At 42.5% G+C, this 21117-nt stretch overlaps 2 protein-coding genes across 8 annotated transcripts in view; one reads left to right on the forward strand and one right to left on the reverse strand.

The window, feature by feature from the left end:
- The window catches only part of LOC138627487 (neural-cadherin), a 258275-nt gene extending 245451 nt beyond the window's left edge, over positions 1–12824 (forward strand). The window contains exons 36-37 of the mRNA XM_069709839.1: positions 8789–8943; positions 10796–12824. Of these exons, the coding sequence (XP_069565940.1) occupies positions 8789–8943; positions 10796–11410 (770 nt within the window). The 3' untranslated portion in view covers positions 11411–12824. The remainder of the gene's footprint in view (positions 1–8788; positions 8944–10795) is intronic.
- A 1539-nt stretch (positions 12825–14363) lies between these two features.
- dpy19l3 (dpy-19 like C-mannosyltransferase 3) overlaps positions 14364–21117 on the reverse strand; it is a 67673-nt gene continuing 60919 nt past the window's right edge. For all 7 annotated transcript variants that reach the window (XM_069709864.1, XM_069709863.1, XM_069709865.1 and 4 more), the window contains one exon: positions 14364–20147. In XM_069709864.1, the coding sequence (XP_069565965.1) occupies positions 19944–20147 (204 nt within the window). In that variant the 3' untranslated portion in view covers positions 14364–19943. The remainder of the gene's footprint in view (positions 20148–21117) is intronic.

A 21117-nucleotide genomic window follows, 5' to 3' on the forward strand; every position in this document is an offset into this window, starting at 1 on the left:
ACTGGTTTGTAAAGTGTCAAATCAAGACTTTTCATGTCAGATTTAACCAGGAAAGTCTAGCGTGGAGGCCCGTGCTTTACAGTCAGTGTGAATAGGATTGTCTGTTCATGTATTTAACCCTAATAAAACTGAACAGGTTGTCCGCAAAGCCCCTTACAAAGGTCTGTGCTGTGTGGTGATTTCAGCTTAGTGGCCAGACTTGTAAATATAGGTCCTGTGATGTGTTGAGGACCAAAAACGTCCCTCTAATATTTTCCCACCTGCTAGTCAAGCATTATCCTGCAATGTAGGTCCCTAACTTGATCAGAAAGCCACCCTGGAAGAGTGCACCGCTATTATCACTTTGTAGCCAAGTTAGCCAGTTAGCTGGTCAGTTGCACTACGTCAATAGCATATGAATTTTCATTCGTCTGTGCACTGTTAACAACACATTTCCAATTACCTGTAGGTTACAGTGCGAGTTTGTTTACTTGGTCCCTCGTTCCCCGGCTGGTGCTCAGCCTGACAGCATCCGAGGATCAAACACAGACACTGACATGCTCCTCCAGCCAGCTGAGATGGAAAGGACATCTTCTGTTACTTCCCCAAAACATTTTTCATATTTTTAAAGATAAAAAGCTATTTACCCTACAATGACATTGACAGGGTTTTTTGGCTGCAAAATGACTAAACATGGTTACAGTTCCACTTAGAGCCATTAGGTCCAAAGAGAGAAACTTGAAAATTCTCTTAGCCCCAAAAAGATGGAATGATTAACCTCATATTATTTATATGTTTACAAATTTGTAGGCAAATGTGTCTCATCCCAAGTCAACCTTAATTTTGACTTCCTCCCACCATGTTTTACACATTCTACATTTCTTGCAAAAAAAATTCTTGTAGTAAATGTGGTAACAACTTTTGGATTCAAGGATCCTGTCTAAGGTAACACTGTCAGTATAGAGCTAGTTGATTGTAAAAAAATACTTTGACTGCTGAAGAAATTTGCCTACTGATTTTTCTCGATGACCCCTCAGACTTATCTGCTGTACCTGGATATAAGCAAGGCAATGCAATGTAATAGAGATTTTGTATATTATTGTTGGACTTTTACTTTGGAAAAGGATCTGAATACTTCTTCCACCACTGCCCAAACCACATGATAGAATTTATTCACCTATACATAAAAATGTAAATGTGATGCAGCTCCTAACAGATGGAGTGTAACTTGCTGCACATCATATCAGTATCTCGTTTTACTTGTGGTACATATATTAAAACCGTCAGTAGACTGCTAATCTCAGCAGTTTTGTGTTTGTGGACTTGACACTGGTCACATTTATATTTTAGTAAATATAATAATAATAATAATAATAATAATGTGGTCAGATACATCTCTGAACAGCTCTATGGATGATCTAAAATTCCACATGCCCTTAGAGGTGAATCTACACCTGGAGCTGACTTGCACAGCATTAAAAGTACTGTATAAAGTACATATATATATATATATATATATATATATGTGTGTGTGTGTGTGTGTGTGTGTGTGTGTGTGTGTGTGTGTGTGTGTGTGTGTGTGTGTGGTTTTAAACCTTACATCTGCACTGCAGATGTTTACTGTAACTTCCCTGTGTGTTTGTATGCTACTGTTGAAAATCTCCCAGGGTGCGGTGTTTGGGTGAAGGTCTTAGCTACATCTTTATAAGGGCCTAGCTGAGATACAACCACAATTAAGTTTGACACTGCTGGCACTATTTTTTACAAAGGAGGAGCATTATGTTAAAGATAGGACACCTTTGAATCAATAACAAGACCAATGGAGAGAGGAGACGATACAGAGACTCACTAATCACAGTTACCTCAAGAAAACGAACAGTAGAGCAAAAGCTCCAAGCTGATATATTGGACATACTGGCCTTGGATTAACCATTATATTAGGTCATGCAGGGTTTTACTGCCCTCTGAGCTAAATTAATTACAGTGATAATAACACAGTAATAATAATGACCTTTGGGACCAATTTACAAAAATATAAGAAGATCTCTATTCCAGGAATTTAGGGACAGTTTGAGGTCCCAAAAAGTTTGTGAGTTGGAAAGAAACTAATTTTATTTCCTTATGGATGTTGTCATTGAAAGGTGAGAACCAGAGGAAGCTCAATGCACCTGCACATGTTTAGAGAAAGTTATCAGCTGTATATTGAATCTGGCCTGAAAAAACAACCTCGCTTTAATGATGGCACAAAAAAAGAACAGTGTGAAGACAAGTAGTGATAGATCGAGGCACGTAGGGAGTAGACAGTCAACAGAATTATAGTTTGATGAGGTACAAATCCATGATATATTATTGACTTGTGTTGATGTACTCATAGACACTGATCTCATTTCAGGGCAGCTCGGATATTGATTGTCTGACGAAAAATCACATTACGCACACACTCATTCAGCGCCATTTGAACTGCTCGAGGTGCAATGGATTTCCCTGTTCATCACACATTAGCACGCCACGTCACTGTGTATTCAGTCTTACAGAAAGGGGCAGCAGTGCAGGAGTTTTTACACACCTCTGCAGGGTAATAATAATAAACTTTATTTGTATAGCACCTTTCATACAAGAAATGCAGCTCAAAGTGCTTCACTGCAAGAGAATTGCATGCAGTGCTTCACATAAAAATATATATAAAGGAACATATTAGAATGTAGAAAAGAAGAGATAAAACAGATAAAATGCACAAGAAACAGATAACAAGCATAAGAAACAGATAAAATGCATAAAAATGAATACAGGTAGACTTGATTTGGATCGTTTTCTACGATTCAATTTATGATACGAAGTAGCGGAAAAAACAGTTGTAGCAGTTGTACGTCTTGTGCACTTTTCTAAAACTTTACTTCATACAGTTTATAATATTACCCAGGAACACACTCAAGGTTAAATCTCCTTTTGAGCTTTGGTCTTCGTAAATTCTGTTCAATTCTGTCTTCTAATTTTTTAGAGATTTTCTCTTTAGTAGTAACAATGCTTACAAAAGTCATTAGGAATTGGAAAGTACTTCCTCAAAATCAATTCACCAATTGAATTCATTTGGAAGTGATGTAGGTTGGACTTGGGGGAGAATGTGCAAATGTAGTGTGGTGCAAATAGCCCAGGGCATCTGCTGGAGATCCAGGAATAGCTCAGAGGGTTGACCTAACATTGTGCTTGTTGTTAAAGCCCAATGGAATCAATAGGAACTAACTTTAAGGGAGTGGCAGATGGGGTGAGTGGAGGAAGAAAGCAGTTAAAGGAGCTTAGACAGAGGGAGAGTAAGTAGAAGGCAGGGTAGAGTGAGAAAGTAAAACTTAAGAAGAAGTGATGGTCAAAGACAGCGCAGGACCTTGGAGTCAGTGTAAACAAATAAACACATAATCTTTCTTTTCACGCTTTCAGGCGCGCACGCATGCATGCACGCACACGCACACACACACACACACACACACACACACACACACACACACACACACACACACACACACACACACACACACACACACACACACACACACACACACACACACACTGTCAAAAATACCGATCAAATTCTCCATTTCTTTGTTTGCCCTCCAGAGAGGGCTTTGACCAGAGTAGATTCATCTTCTACACACTGACCTCCAGCTTCTTGCTCACCTCCCCATGAAGCTCACTCCACCCACTTTTTCATGCACTCACGCACACACACACACACACACACACACACACACACACACACACACACACACACACACACACACACACACACACACACACACACACACACACACACACACACACACACACACACTGATAAACACACACATGCGGCTTCACAGAATAGGGGAGCAGCAGGAAGCATAAACACGGAGAGACATAAACCCCACCACCATAAACCAAACAGTAATACACCTATTATATCTGCAGTTTATTTGCTTCAGTCTATATTAGACGCTGTATTGTTCCCTTATATAAGCCTAAGCTCCAATGCACAGGATATTGATTCAGGCAGTTCAGTGCAGTTGTCTTCTCAGCAGCTCAAGATCAAATTTCTTTGAGTGCTTCTTGTTCACATCACAAGCTTTTTGTCCTGACAGAAAAATAAGCCCTTGTGAAGTCTGTTGTTTGTTGTTTAACATACACTATTGAATGTTCATGTTTGTCATATACAAATCTGGTTTCTGACCATTCATCTCCTGCAAGACATAGAAAAAAAAGTTTGTGTTTGTTGGTTTGTCTGTTTAAATGCAGGCTACCCTCTGAAAATGTAGGAAGTATAAGAATCTGGCTAAATACATATTATGTGTTAATAACAATAATAATCAAGCAAAAGTGCAATTTGTAGAAAGTCTCCTTCATTTTGGCGATAGTGAGTCACTGTTGCAACCAACAGTGACATCACCCATTCATTTGAGATGTCAAATTGATTTGTGAATGAGGCTTCAATTTCGGAGTTTGGTCGTCGCCAGCTTGCTAATTATGAGCGGTTTGGAGCGAGAAGTGACCATATTTGGAAAAGCTGGGGAGGAGCGAGTGTTGGATCTGACTCAGTCTGAATGGAAACCTGATGATATTACATCCAGCCCACCGATAGTGGAAACCTGATGGTCAATCAAACAAGCACGTCCCCAAAAACACACCTTTTTAGGCCTATTTTCTAAATATTGATGGGATTCTTTTCAGATAAATCACCAGAAAACTAATAAAAAATAAAAAAAAGTGACTTAAGCTAACAACACCATAAGAATGTGTGGAAAAAAATGTGTGACGTTGTATTTCATGAGAGAAGTGGATTGGATGTCTATGGAGCCAGAGGCTTTCTGTTTTGGAGCCAACCCCTAGCTGCCATCGGTTGTATTGCAGCTGATGACACTTCTGCATCTGCCTCATTACGTCCACTTTCATATACAATTATTGCCTACAACTAACACAGTAGGTCACAGAATCTGATTGGTGACATATTTCTGTGTAACACCACCTCAGAGTTTCATCAGTTTGGTCAAATTAACATATTCTTGCCGTGGTGTTAATTGATTGGTAATTGGGTTTTATTTAGTTTTTTTTTTTTTACTAATGATTGTACAGTGTGATTGCTAAGTAGGCCATAGATACAAATGTGATTGGTTAGGCCTATAGTTTATGTAATGGCTTATGTCCATTTTAAATAAGATTATGGTTGCAAGAAAACAGCCACAGCAAAACCATATATTGATGCCATTTGGAATTATTTTTCAGTACAGTTAGTAGATGAACGAACCAGCTGAGCTTTTTACATTTAATCAAAATAGTCTGAACAACGTATCAAAAAACAGCAAACTATATATATATATACATTCTCAGATACAGAAGTGCACTGGAAAATAAATTCAGCACTGGACCGGACTGCCTGCAGCGAACTCTCATGTGCACCCTGAATGACAAGCACACGGAGGATTAGTAAACAGATTATTTTTGCTAGCTAGTCACGTCCTTTTTGCTGCCTTTTATTAGTTAATTACAAATGTTTAATGAAGAAGCATGAAAATGCAGAAATGTTTTTTGCAAGACCCACATGCTCTTGGATGTGCTCTTGAACAAGCTAACAGAACTAAATAGGGACTTGCTCATCAACATGTCGTTCCACAGTGCTGCAGGTGGTCAAGAAACTCAGAGTACTGAATTTCCTAATAGAACTTATTATTTTCTCCTTTTTGATATTTTGCGGGGTCGCAAGGTGAAGGTCTTCAGGCTCATTATGCCCAGTGAACAAAATAATAAACGTTGGTCATCATCCTAATCTTAGAGCAGCATGTTCTTGTATCCGCACTATATGTGACCCAGCCTTAAATCCTCCATTCAGGCTTTGGAAACCTCCAGGCTGCTGGACCAGCTGCTTTTCAAACTTGTTTCAATTAATACATTTTTTTCTGTCTTCAGGAAGCTCAGGGCACCCCTCAGTAAATGTGCAGTGGGGGCGGGGGACCGAACCTGTGACCTTGTTTTAGCCGGTTCACCGTCTGTCTTGTGCCAAGGCTGCAGCAGTCAGCTACGCGTCTCCTGCTGAAACAGAAGGCTGTCTTTCGGTTTCTTTATCTTGCTTCTTCCCTTGTTCGTCATTAACAGTCATAATGACTCTCTAAAAATGAAACAGTGAATCTCTTGAAACAATTTTGTCTAATAAATCTGCCAGACACTGGAGTTGTGGTGAGCGGGGACAAGTTGACAGTAAATGAATATTGATTTTCCCTCTCGTACTGTGCAGCTGGTTTCTGGCTGAGTGAATTTACTCTTACAGAGTTGTCAGAGGGTGGGCTGTTTAATGGGGTGTTATCAATTCACCAGTGGTGTGAGGGCCTTCTGTTGGTGTGCTTACATGATGGATAGGCTGCTGGGTTTTTGTTGTGATGTAGGAGAAAGACACGCGGATTAAAAATAAAAGGTTGATAGCGAAGGAGAGATGAGAGCAGCGCCTGTTTAAAACATGTGTTTGACTTGGTTAAGATCACAGATTTTTCATGGTGCACGTCTTACCTCAGATTAATAGGATTTGAACAGCCTGGGTATTTACAGTTGCGGTGTGTGATTGCTGCTGTTCTCAAATGGGATTAAATGCAGCTCTCTAACGTACAGTCTTTGCAAAAGCAGATTTTAATATAGCACATGACTCAGAAAGCAATTCACTCGGTAATATGACATTTGGTTGTGGAAATTAATAAATATTATCTCCACAATTGAGATTCTAAAAGTTACTTCTTTTGCAGTTGTGAAGGAAAAAAGTCATTTTGATTCAGTTGTTTGCTTTGAGGGGAACAAAGCGCAGCTGAATTAATTAACAAAATGGCAGTGAAACTGTAAATGTGTGGGTGGAAAGCAGGTTAATATTATGGAAAGGCTGGTGAATTGTGGAATGTTAACTAAGGCAAGAGGTGATAGATATTAGACAAGACACGGGATTTTTTTTTTAGACACAGGAAAAGGTCAGAGCAACACGTGAGTTGGAAATACATGCAGATAAATTGAAGTGTGCAGCTGTGCTGCCAACAGTCTGCTTTTTAAAAAAAAATTTGAATCACCTCAACATTTATTCGTGAAACTGAAAGCAATCACGCTTCTGTCTTCCACTTCTTCTCTCTGGCGTATATTTTTTTAATTAGTCTTAACCCATTCTGCAGTACATATAATCCATATTAAATGTGAATAATTCACATTTCAAAGCTGCCAATTAGTGATGGGAGTGTAAGTAGTTCCAATAAGATGCCAGGCCAGTAATTGTCTACCCTTCCAGTATTGCAGTGTTACTATTCTTGTAATGCCATTTACAGTCGAACAGCAATCACGATGTGCCTACGAAGCCTTTCAGTCACACAGTTACAATTACCTTAACTGAAGAGATATTGGCAGATGAAAAGGAATGAGTTCAACATTGTGAAGAATTTCAATCAGCATCTTAAATGTTAATGTGAATATTAGCCTTTAACTCCAAATCTGATTCTGGCCTGTCGAGGAAGTCACGTCAGGCACTGATACGATGTTAAATTCCATTTTTAATACCTGTTTACCTTTAAAACCTTTAACCAATATGAGTCTAATGAGACATTTAGATCCAGTCCACCACAACTATATATGAATATAGCACCCTGTTATTCTGGGAGTCTGAGACATTTTATAATGAATATATACATATATATATTATTTTATTTGTATTTTTTTGGTGTTAATAATAGTTACTTTCTTTATGTAAATTCAGTTTCAGCAGCCATTTTGTTTAATGGTCCAGAGCAAAGGAACTGTTGGTTCAGTTGCCCACGTTGAGAGAGGTAAACGCAAACAAATGCTCAGAGGAGAGTTATTAAAGAACCTAATTTTGTAAATGTTGTTAAAGAGAAATGTGGTCCTATATTTTAAAAAAAATAGTTGTACTAGTGGTCAGTAATGTAAGCCGTACACTAAATCAACACAAGTAAATACTTGGATTTGTGAATTTAAGGAAAAGCATACAATACTTTCAGCTAAAGCGCAATTCACTTAGTGATTTAGTGTCTTTCAGCTTGTTGTTTTTACTTTGCATGACTTGTACTGTGCTTCACTCTAAACTCTATTATCAGAATTAAGATGCAGCTGTAAAAAATCTTTAATAAACAAACGGTAGAGTAACATAGCAGCAAGCAGTTGAACCTCGTTTTAACATTTGGCAGCTAAAGAAGACCTCTTTTTCCTCATCAGGCTTTGAAAACCAAAACAGATGAAGGAGAGCGAATGTTGGACTTTTATTGATGGAGTGACTCGAGACATGACTCTAAATCAATGCTAATGTTGCTCCGTGTCAGTGGGAGTAAACGAGATAATGTTAACATGTTTCCCATAAAAACATGTGATTAATATTTAGCCACAGGCAGTTTGTTTGCTTTGGCCAGTTGAGCTGCTAAACAACGAAGGAACGTGTCTCCTGAGGATGCACAAACTCATTTTTTACAACCCTGGAGTAGTTTTTGATGTAGTAGTTTCAATGTGGACGTGTAAATTGCTGCTGGCGCCAACTGATCACCAAAAAGCTACCTGTTACAGATCATCTTTGAAACCCATGAAATACATTTTGTCAAATATCAGCAATAACTCAACTCGTTACCTTGAATTCTAAAACAGCAGCAGCAGCTGATTGCTAACACGTATCACATTTCTGCTCACACTTTTGGCAAATGGTGCTCAAGGCCAACTTCATCAAAGATCACCTCTCTCTGGGGCCGTACCTTAATTGCCTGAAGTATTTGAATCATTAAATTTGTAATGCTAATGTCTCTGCTGTCTGCCTCATCTCTAGTGCTGCTGCTGGGCATTTTCCTGTACACTCGCTGGAGGTCCTACAAAGGGCTGAAGGAGGGCGTTTACCATGTTTCAGCACATCACGACGGCTGGGAGGACATCCGAGAGAACGTTCTTAACTATGACGAGGAGGGAGGCGGGGAGGAGGACCAGGTACGAGACTCAGACACGCACACATTACACACTTTCCCCCTTTTCTAGTAGATTGTTTTTGACATTTTAGTGTAGTATAGACTACACAATGTGCGGAACACACAGCAGGAGAATGACAAGATCCAGCAATCAAACCAGGCAATCACTGTTAAAAAACCTTTGCACCAACTCATGTGAAGTTGCCCAAAATACCAAATTACAGGTTAAGAGCACATTCATTACAGACAATGGAAGAGAAGACAAAACAGGACATTACGAGTGGTACCAATGTCCGCGCATCACAAAGGAGGTTAAATGTACACGGAAAATATGTGACAACATTAATAATACATTGTAGCAGGAACACTTTGAAATAAAAACGGCACTTAGCTTGTGTTTAAAACTGGTTAGAGAATGAAAGAGGCTAGAAGAGTTTCACCTGGTGGTCATTCCAAGACGTACAGCTGTAATAAAATAGACTCCTAGTTTCTTGGTTAGAGTTTCTATTAAGCTGCTTTAGTGCCACACGTGTTTTTTTTAGCTGCCTAATCTTCAGTTTACAGACGGTGATCACTTTTATTTTGAAAATGCTTAGCGACGGATGGAAGGTGGCAGCTTTACAGTGGATCCAGTCAATTCAATTTACAGGGAAAAAAAATAAATCCTGCAGTGTGTGTGCAAGCGTTTTAATTAGGCCCACGCAAAATCCTTATCTCCTCTCCTTACCAGCCAATGTAACCCACAAGCACTCGACAGTACTTAGCAGGTTGCATAATATCACAGCTTTGATCGAGACAAACACATTTGGCTGCTGCATCGATAAAACACACGCGTACACACAGAGTACAAAAAAGCGTGCATATTGCAGCTTCTCAGTAACCCCAAAACCCTAAAGATCGTGTCCTTTGTACTTTATCACCCGCAGTCAAACACACAGAAACCACACAGTCTTGATCCCCATTCAGCACATGCTCCTGTTAATTCTCAAGAGTCTTGTTTGAAATCTCTCTGGAGGGATAAAAAAACAGCACTTTGCACTCATCACATAATCAGTTTTACAAAGCGACCCACACCTCCTCCGTGTGCATCATTTCTTCCTCCTCCTACGTCTTTTTTTTTTTTCATCTCGCTGCCCTGGTTACAGTTTTGGTGGAATCACATTCATACTGAAGAGACGAGCTCTTACAGTAAATGTCAAAGTAACAGCAGCTGCTAAACCCCAGTGCAACAATGTGTAGCAGAAAGAGAGAGAGACCCCGTCAGCTCTTTTCTGAATCACTACCACTCCTACTTTTTGTCTTCTCTGTCTCTGTCTCTGTCTCTGTCTCTGTCTCTCTCTCTCTCTCTCTCTCTCTCTCTCTCTCTCTCTCACACACACACACACACACACACACACACACACACACACACACACACACACACACACACACACACACACACACACACACACACACACACACACACACACACAGATATTCAAAATTATATTTTTTTCTGAGACAGTAAATGGAGATAGATTGGAAACCTAAATAGGTGGAACATTCACAGTAAACATAATGGTGAGAGCTGATTGCTTTTCTGCTCTCTTTTCCTTTTTCTGCTCTCTCACTGTCACATTTCATTTTTTTCTGCCTCATCTCTCTCCCCAAGCATTCAACTTTTCATTCTGGCTTGCTCCTCTTTTTACAGCGTCTGTGCTAACTGGGACTTTTCATCTGCTTTTGTATGAATATCCACGTGTGTGTGTGTGTGTGTGTGTGTGTGTGTGTGTGTGTGTGTGTGTGTGTGTGTGTGTGTGTGTGTGTGTGTGTGTGTGTGTGTGTGTGTGTGTGTGTGTGTGTGTGTGTGTGTGTGTGTGTGTGTGTGTGTCCAGAATGCCTACGACATGGCAGAGCTGCAGAAGTCCCTCCAGCCAAGCCCGGCCCAGTCGGTCCAGTACTGCCGCTCAAGAGCCCTGCACCACCCTCCTCCTCCTCCTCCTCCTCACCATCACCACCATCACCTCCACCAGGGGCCTCCCGCTCCACCCTCTGCCCAGCCACTGGACCCCCTCAGCCGGACAGCCAGCTCCACCACCCTGCCCCCCTCTGTGGCTTCCACGTCCTCCACAGCCACCACCACGACCAGTCTCCGGAGGGACGTCCCCCCCACCAGGCTCCCCGCCCAGGGCCAGGCCCGCCCCTCCCAGCTGGCGCGCCGCTCCCTGTCCTTCTCCAGCCAGGACCTGGCCCGCTACCTGTGCGAAATCATCCGCGATGCCGACCAACATCCCGACACAGGACCTTTTGACTCCCTGCAGGTCTTCTCCACGGAGGGAGGGGGCTCACCCGCCGGCTCCCTCAGCTCCTTCAGTTCGGCGGGGCTGGACGGAGGGAGTGGAGGAGACGGGGGAGTGGAGGCGAGGAGGGAGGAGACACTTGGGGAGTGGGGGCCTCGCTTTGAGAAGCTGCGGGCGCTGTACGAGCGAGCCGAGGCCAGCGACCTCTGAGCTGAACCACACAGACCGAACTGGAAGGACCCCGATAACGGGCTTCTGAAAACGGGCCCCGAAACAATCAATGAGCTGACGTTTGGCGCCGGTCGAGGTGGAAGAAACGGCGAGAGACTGACTGACAGAGAGACTCGCTCCTATCCCAGCACTTTGCTGATAACTGACATGAAAGGTGTTGTATTTACAAGATGATGAGCCCCATCAATCAACATGGTGGCCGAACAGACAGTTGGAAGCGCCCATGTGAAAAAGAGCCTGTCGCTCTGCACTCCCACTACCTTGGATGACAATTTCTGCGAGAGAAGACGTTATCAAACCTTCAAGTCAGGTTAAAGGCTTCAGAACGTCACTCTGCTCTGGCTACTCATCATGATGGAGCTTAGCTTCACTGTCAGAAAAATCTGTTCCAGTCACTGAAACACAAATTTCCTCTTCTCCGAATGAGTCAGCTGAAGGCCTAAAATGTGAAATGAAAGTGTTCTGGGCCAGATTTCTTTTTATACCTGAGTAAATCAGTGCCACTTAAAATGTATATTTAGCACCTTGCTGCTGAATGAAAGCTTCGCAGGCTGAATAAGGATTTACACAGCCGATATTCCTCACTTCGGGATGAAATGACAGGACGGTGAAGAGAGGGGAATCATACTGAGTAGCCCATATGATACAGAGTGTGGATTTTCACTATAGTGGACACATCGTGTTCTTGCTGCCTGGCTGTAAACAGCTTCTGTCAATGTTTGTATGAGAAAAAAAAAAAGTGCTTTGACCATCACTGGGTTCCAGGGTGAGATCTTTTATTCTTTGGTAATGTGTCTTTTGCTGGGTTGAGTAATTCTGTATTGGTTGGATGTTTCAAGTTTCAACGCTCCGTGGGTTGTAGGACATCAAGCTTTCTACTTAGTACTGCTCCCGCGTCTTCATTTGATTTCCTATTCTCATTCGCGCTCCTGAGCTGCTCTTTCCTCCTCACCCGAGGGAGGGCGCACAAAAATTCAAACGGCTTTGTTACAAAGAAATGTGAGTGGACGTGTGGACTGCGGGAGGGAGGAAAACTTGCTCTGTTGCTCTGTTCCGCGTGTGCTTTTCCTCAGGCATACCAAATGTGGCGGCTGCGAAAGACTATTTTAACAGACGATTGCTCGGTAGAATACAAATTATGTCAAGCAGCTTTCCAAGGTCACTACTCAATAAATACAAACGGAGAGAGGAGGAGGATACATGATATTTGTAAGGATTCTAGATTATATACATGTAGGTATATAGTGAGCTGTGATATCTCCGCAGTATACAGTTGACACATTAATCGATGGTCCCTCTCTGGGGGGGGGGGGGGGGGGGGGGGGGGGGGGGGGGGGGGGGGGGGGGGGGGGGGGGGGGGGGGGGGGGGGGGGGGGGGGGGGGGGGGGGGGGGGGGGGGGGGGGGGGGGGGGGGGGGGGGGGGGGGGGGGGGGGGGGGGGGGGGGGGGGGGGGGGGGGGGGGGGGGGGGGGGGGGGGGGGGGGGGGGGGGGGGGATTAGCGCACACTCTCTTGGCTGAATGAGTGTGCCGTTATCATCCAAACTGTGAATCGTGGCAATTCCTGCCAGCGTCTCTTGTTTGGCTTCCTTGCGACATCAGCTTGATGGATCTTTGGCAAAGAATAATAATAGAGCAGCAGAGAGGAAGAGGAGTGCAGAGTCTAAAAAAGACCCGTTCTTCTCACCTTTGATAAGAGATATGATTGCAGGGTAGACGACTGAATCGGAGAGCGAATGAGGAAGGCGGGCAGCGAGTTCCCGGCTCTCCGTGGCGAAGTGTCTAACTAGTGCACCACGGTGCTGTGGAGGGAAGAGACGCTGGGAGCAAGAGTGCTCTGTAGAAACAGTTTGTTGCGCAGCAAATAGCATATATACAAAAGTCCTGTGCCCTCCCTCCCTAACACACAGATACACACACACACACCTCCCACTTTCTCTCCTACAATTCTCCCAAAAGCCAGCCTGGCTTCTCCTGGCATTCCAGGCGCTGTATTCTGCAGCGCTCTCATCTTGCTTTTTTTATATATATATATATATATATATATATATATATTTTTTTTTTGTCTTCTCGCTGGCAGAGCTGTCGACAGGGACCAGTTAGAGGGTAGGAGAGTGTGAAAACATGTCAGGCCACTAATCCTAATAGGAGCTGATGGCTTGCTGTCATGCAGGAAAAACCAAAGGATTGCATGAACTTTCCCACCCCCCCCCAAAAAAAAAAAAAAAAAAAAAGGTCGACAGAGGAGTCGATTCCCAGATTGCGGCTTTCCGGAAACACGCTATTTTCTGAATAACTGAGGCAACAATGCAGCTCTCAAAAATAAGAGACTTGGCGGTCAGGCGAGGATGCCTGTACACCGCGGAACGGTGGCTGAAAGTAAGACGCAGGCTTTTCTTCTTTTTTTTTTAAGACGGCCACAATTTCCTGGAGAGGGATGTTTGAATTGTATTCCTCCGTAGGGAAAGGCCGAGTCTGAGCCCCACGGAGAGGTGAAGGCTAACGGTCACTTCACTTTTTTCTCTCCAGCTGCTGAGGAGCAGCGATTCACTTCCCACCGCCATTCATTTGTACCATAAAATGGCTTCTTAAATGTTGTGTTGCGGGTGCAGACATGTTGTGAACAAAGTTAATGTTTTTACCTCATTTGTAAATACAGAGATAGATGAATTACATTTATTGCTTTTTGTCCAGAAAAGCAGCATAGGTTTAAAATGTGCAGCTTCTAAGAAAAAAAAATCGAACCGAACATATTTTTATCAACAGGTTGTTGATGAGCTTTTGACAGTTATATAAGTGTTTTGTATTTGCTTTGATCTTTTTTTTTTGTCAATAAATTCATTTCTTTGCACCAGTGACTGCCGAATCGTGACTGCGTCTGAAACGAGAAGTGAAAAGGTTGTCGTACCCCCATAATGATGGACATGAAACAACATTGTTGGGAAAAGAATACTTTTATTGATCATACTGCCACTGAACATAGATGTGTCTAATAATGTCTAAAACTTGCATTGCAAAAGGTTTCAACTGTACTCGGGTATCTCATGTATTTTCCACAATAATGTGCTTGACATACAGACTTTTAACATTCAGTTTGTAGATTTCTGACGAGACGAAATGTCTCGCAGAAGAAAACTCAGCTTTAGTGGTTTCATAGAAAAGAGACAGCGAGCAAATTGAAGGATGACCAAAGGCACCCAAACACATCAAACAACATTTCTCTTTAGGCGTTTTCGGACCGCAGGAACTATTTCACAGTTCTAAGAACACTAGGAAGGAGTTCCCCTTTCATTGTGTGTCCGCGTAGAAGGAACTTAGAACCTTTTAAGTTCCTGTTACTCTGTTTTGTGGTACTTTTTTTAGCTCCTATATCCGAGGTAGGTACATTCCCCATTACAACAGGAACTGCGGTGACGTAGGTGTACAGTGATTGGTCGAACACAGAAGCACAGGCAACCGGCATGTTTAAAACACAGTGGAAACAGTAAGCCGGGTAAACTACAGCCACGAACGAAGCCATTTAAAACAACAGACGAAAGAGTTTCAAACGGCGGCCCACAGCACTGAGAAATGGACCGACAACAAAGTCCCGGCTTTATTAAGCCTATAGGCGTCAGAGGAGATACATGACTTCAATTCGACAGAGAAATGTCAAAAGTCGCTTTGTTTGTGTCATGCTACGCTGGGGTGTAATGCTGTTTTTTAAGTGACGGAGGGCGCATGTGATGCGCATGCACGAGCACATGCAAGAGCGCACACATGGGGAGTAGACAGCTCGTTTCCAAGGGGTAACCGCTGTTCCTACGGTGGAACGTCAGTAATGTATTTGTCTATCGCTTTAATTTAATAAAGTGAACAAAAGAATTCCAACAGTTGTTCTGGATTATTCATCTCAAGTGTGATCGTCCAACTTCAGTCACAACATGTTCCTGAACAATAAAAGCTTTTTATGAGGGGTTTCTTTCCAATAAAACCCTGTAGGGCTTTCATTTGAAATAATGCAGGAATTGTTCATATGTAAATGCGGTAACTGACAAATGGTAGCGGATCGTAAGGAGGTTTCAAGTTCATGTTGTGAATCAAATAATACATCTTAAATGTAATTATGACAAATTTGACCCTTCCATTTGTTTTTATTGGCCCTCTTGAATGACATAAAACGCTTTGGATCTTCAAACACGAAAAACATGCACATGAATTTCGATAGGATCAAGAAAACTAAAAAACATGATTTCCTCTCGGAGAAAAAAAAGTGACGGAGAGTTGGCCAGCACCACACCCACATGGTGCTACGTTGCACAGTTCCTGTTGACGGTGCTAATGCCAACTGCGAAAGGCCTTAAAGTCTACTTAGTTCTGGGGGGGGGGGGGACTCTCTGAGGGGTGGTTCCTCTTAAGAAAGTCCTTAGAACTGCTTGGTCCGAAAACGCCTTTTAAAATAAACAGACGTAGATGGTTTCCACTACTGACAGATTTCCATGATGGTCAAATGAAGCTGTACCTGTAACGGTGCTGAAGATGATCATGTTCATGGTCACAAGCTGTTCTTCGCTGACTATTCTTCCATTAAGGTGCATCCCTTCTGTTTATCTCAGCATGCACTCAAGAGATGTTGGACCAAGAACCTTCTTTAAAGAAACAGTATCAGGGTGAGTACAGTGTACAGCGTTCCCTCAACACACATGCTATTTACACCATAAATAGTTTCTACGTATTTACATGGCACTGGCTCAGAGGAATATACTTGGAGGGAATGTCGGACAGAACACAGCAACAACTGCAGTTCACGAATGAAATGAATTTGTCGGTTTTTTTCACCATCATCCTCCAAACACTAAATAAAATCATAATTCAACTGAATAATACATTTGGCACATGAGAAATGTATTGGTGTTTCTGTTTGTGTCCCATCATGTGTCAACATGACTTTTTTCCCATTATGTTTCAGGACCTGAGGGATTGCAGTGATGCACTTGTGTAAAACCCCCAGTCAGCAACATTAAATCACCAAAACACATATATAGCATTTCTGATCACACAGAGCAATGACGTAGCCTTGTATCGCATCTGGAGGATGAATTTGAGTGGCGACTTAGAGGCTGGACACACGTGGCTTTAACACGCACGCTTCCCGGGTGATCCGATCACAAGTGGTCAACTAATGTGAACGCACACTGGATGCATTGAGATCCACATTTGGGGCTTGTCTGGGATGCGTATGGCCACATCATTTTACAGTGTGAACGCTAATCTGTCCTGAACCACATTGAAGGACCACTTACTCATCTGATGTCGTCTGAATAAGCAATAGAAGTACTGAATGGAGCTCTCCGCGCCATGTTCCTGTGTTCGTATCAATACATTGCTTCCACGCTTTGTCATCATGTTACAGCAGGTTCTTAGTTTTAGTGTTTTTTGTCATTCACTTAAACAGTTCTGACAGCTGAAGATCTCTGCCTGCTCTTCTCTTATTTTCTTGTTATCGGAAAAACTATCTGGCGTGCATCTGCTGAGCTCAGATGAACTTTACAGAAAGTAGAGATATACTGCAGACTGGCAGCAATGAAGCAGCTGTTTAATGATTAAAAGCACAGGCTGTACGTGGCACTTGTTTCACTAAAGTCTCCTTTTTAATTTGTTTAAGTTTATCTTGTCTGTAATTTCAGACCCACAGCTGTGGAAGAGGCCCCGCCCTCTCAAACCTACTGGAATAATGAAATAATCTGAGCCTGAAGATGTGATTGGGTTAAACCTGACGATTCAGGATGTGAATTAGAAACTCTAGTATTTAGACATTTACAAATGTGAAAAAGGTCAATCTTTCCAATTGATGGCATGTTAAAAGGAGGACAGTAAATCAGTTGTGCTGACATGGAAGTTAACTAATGTACTCAGGGTTCCCACAGGTCAAGGAATTTCAGGGAATATCGGGACATTTTAAAAACTCTTTTCAGGACAGGGAAACTCAGGGAATTTGATAATAAAAACACACACACACACACACACACACACACACACACACACACACACACACACACACACACACACACACACACTGTAGGTAACAAACTGACTCTAAAATCCAACTTAAAAAAAATCTAAACTCTCCATCAGTTGTGCAGAGCTGTCTGATTATTAAGTGTCTTCAATTAATTTCCGCAACGACCACCAGTTCTTTCAAACAGAGCAGAATTCTACATGTGGACACAAGTTAATGGTTGTCTTCATCTCCTCTTCATTAAGAAAACCATAGGCAGACGGCTTTCCTCCCAATGAACTACTAATCCCAATATGTATGGAAATTAACAGTGCTGAAAAAAATATTACATCAGTGCACTCTTATTAGGCAAACATAATGGAATCACTTGGCTCTCAAATAAAGCAATCAGACATCTTCTAAATTAAACATCCAATATGAAGGCGGGAGAGGGAAGAACAAGCGGCGCTGCTCCGCACTGATCCGATTGGTATGCATTACAATGAGGCAGCGCCGTTAACGAACACGCTTTCAAAAGCCCTGCAACAACTGTGTGCAGTGGTGTTCACGCATCTGCGAGTGTGTGGATTATCAAAGACAGAGGTCCTCATTAACAAGTGTACAAATATAGGAATCTGAGCCGAGACAAGGGAGGGGAAATCGTGTGTGTGTGTGTGTGTGTGGTACCCACATAATGGCTCAGTGTCTGACCGGCCAACCGATAATTATCTCCACATCTCCAGCCTTTCAATCACCTCCCCTCCTTCCCTTTGGTTTAAAAGGAGAAAAAGAAAACGAGGAAGAGGTTCAGATCATTGTGAATCCATGTTTTGATGTTTAAACATAAGCCTTTCCTGTCCTTCCCACTCCTCCTCCTCCCCCACTTTCTCTTCTAACCACAAAGCCTCAGTTTGATATGCAAGTGTTGCCCCCACCCCCCATCCCCCTATCTCTCTCAAACTATTTTGGATTGCGGTGGGGAATCAGCGCAGTTGTCAGCCTGCTGCAATTTCCTCGCCACTTACATTATTCATGTGTGCTTGTGGCTGAGTGTGTGTGTGGGAGAGCAAGAGGAGTGAAAAGGTTGAGACTGCTGCTGATGAGAAACACAGATCCGACAGAAAGGAAAACATGACAGCAATCACAACAACAACGTTGTCACAAATATCACTTGGTACCAGCTCTGACCTCAGTTTTACAGCAGAAACACATTTAAGCACTCAGATGAATCTACCGTGATTATTTTTCTTTTCTGGGGTGATTGATAACATTCATCACTGCAGCCAAATCAGCCTCGCCATAAAGGGAGAACATGTGAGTCCAGGCTGAGTAAAGCTAAGGATCAAACTCATTCAGAGGGGCTTTTTCCCCACATGTGCTCCGGCTGAGTAAGACCCTCCACTCTGCAAGCTTTCTGCTGCCGTGACTCATCATGAAGTCCACCAGCTGGTCACGGCTGAACATAGTCAACTGTTGAGCGGGGTCTAAAAGAGTTGCGGGAGAAATCGTAAAGGCCCGGTGACACCAGCATTTCGGGGGTAAAAGTACATGATGTCGGATCACCGTGATGCGTGGCGCTAATCCTTGTGCCAAACATTTGTACTTTTGACCAACAGTTCTTGTCATACTTGTGCTGACCTTTCCTAAATGTAGGAAACCGTAAAACTTTCAAAAATCTCCTCTTTCAAAGTAACAACTGCTCCAGTGGGTGTTATGAGACAGGAGCCACCAGGCTAATGAGAAGGTTAACAAGTTGTTAGCTTAGCTTTCTTATAAACAAATCCATGCTGATGAGCTGAGCCATCCCACTAACAGCTGTGCAGAAGCTGGTTGAATGCACTTTTTGAGAAGTGGACTGGAATAGTTTAGCCATGGAAGAGTTTGATGCTCACTTTGAATACCTAAGGCCTTGGTCATTTATAATTAGACCTACAGGGTTTCTTAAAGGTAAATCTGGACATGTCTCCTATAGGGTCAGGGATTTCTTATTCTGGTGCACTCAGAAAGAGACAATAGTGGGGTGCATGAATTGGATATGTTATTCTATCCTTATGTCTATCAAAGCCTTTCACTCATACTGTTTATGATGTTTAAATAATTAAATACTGACGTGGCAACTTGAACTTTGGAAATCGGGTGAAATCCCCATCTCTTGGCAAAGAAGAACTCAACAGCAAATACATATTGTATGTCTAGAAAAGTTTTTCGGATTACAGCGAATTAAGTATCTCGGTATGAATCTTTGGGGGGAAGGTGGGTTGGACGGAAAGAACAAGAGCAGCTCGAAGCAGGACTCCTACAGTAGCTTCAACACTTCTCTAACAAAAACATTGCAGCCCCGAGCTTGAACTGGTCCACTGCTCTAACACCACAGTTCATAGAGCCTGGTGTTAAAAAATAATGGGCATGATCAGAGCTAGGCGCAGTGCAGCGAGGAGACAAAGGAACAACGAGGATGCAGTGCTTTTCTCTCTTCTTCTCCTCCTTCTCTCTCCTCTCTGGCCTCTGATGGGCTTTTTCTGGCGATCCTGGGTCCTGCTACTGAGTCACGCTGGGCTCTGCCGAGCTTTTGGCACTTTTCTTGCGTTTCTTCTTGACCCGGTACACGTGGAAGGTTTTGTTCTGGAATGTTCTGGTGAACAAAGCGGTGTAAGCCGCTGTGTCCGTCTTGATGGTCTCACAGAATCGAGGGTGGGCGGCGGGGACGAGGTCTGGCTCGTTCTCTCCAGGACCGTCCATGATCTGATAGTGTGTCATCAGAAACAACAATAATGACAGAAGGTTAGCACTGAACGTATACTCCTAAAGCTGCCATGTTGTAATCAATACATCATCGACACATTTGAGAGAAAGTTACTAAACCACCAACAGAGTCATCACCAGCCTCTCACCGGTTCGGATTTCCCTTTGCACTCCTGCCAGCGAGATCTGGCACAAACTGCACGACTGCTTTATAGCATTAAGGAGGACAGAGCCAAAGTGATTTTGAGTCCTCATAAATATCTGTTTTGAGATTATCGATTGCCACATTGATAAAATGTCTGCCAAAGAACGCTTAACTTGACATGTGAAGAGGCAATAAACGTAAAGATGCTACATGACTAAACTGCAGTCTTCATGATGAGTAAAGATACAACGTTGAAGGACTGCTTTTCTTGGAAAAATGTACGTAAGAGGAACAACAAATAAACATTAGAAATGGCCTCTATCAAAGAACGCTTTTTGGTAATATATGGAAAATGTATCCATCCACGCTACAAAATAACTACAATAGAAAAGGAAAAGATTCCTATTGGCCATATTAAAGCCCATAAAGGACAACTTTTTCAATCACCTTCTAAGGAGAATCCCACACAGAGACAATCATTTTTGGGGAGTCGCAACACTTAAGGTTATTTTAAATTGGACATTTGTATTAGTTGTGTTGAATTGTTGCTCCTTTACTGCTTTGAGAAGTGCTGTGATGAGACTGTAAAAGGTTTTGAATGGGAAGCGTTTAATAAATAATATCCACATTTTACCATCACGCAATACTTTCAGGGGCTCTACCAAACATACATCACCTTTTATTATGAAAAATCAAAAGCTGTTACAATTACTACCCAACCAGAGAACTCCTGAAGTAAAATGAATAAACAAGACAAAGAAAGAAAGAAGACGACGAGGGAGATGAAAATAAATACAAGACAAATAGTGTTTAGGTTTGGATTCT

This window comes from Brachyistius frenatus, unplaced genomic scaffold, assembly GCF_029030835.1.
Source record: "Brachyistius frenatus isolate BFR_SWC_R1_liver_20210118 unplaced genomic scaffold, ASM2903083v1 Contig_86, whole genome shotgun sequence".
Lineage (NCBI taxonomy): Eukaryota > Metazoa > Chordata > Actinopteri > Embiotocidae > Brachyistius > Brachyistius frenatus.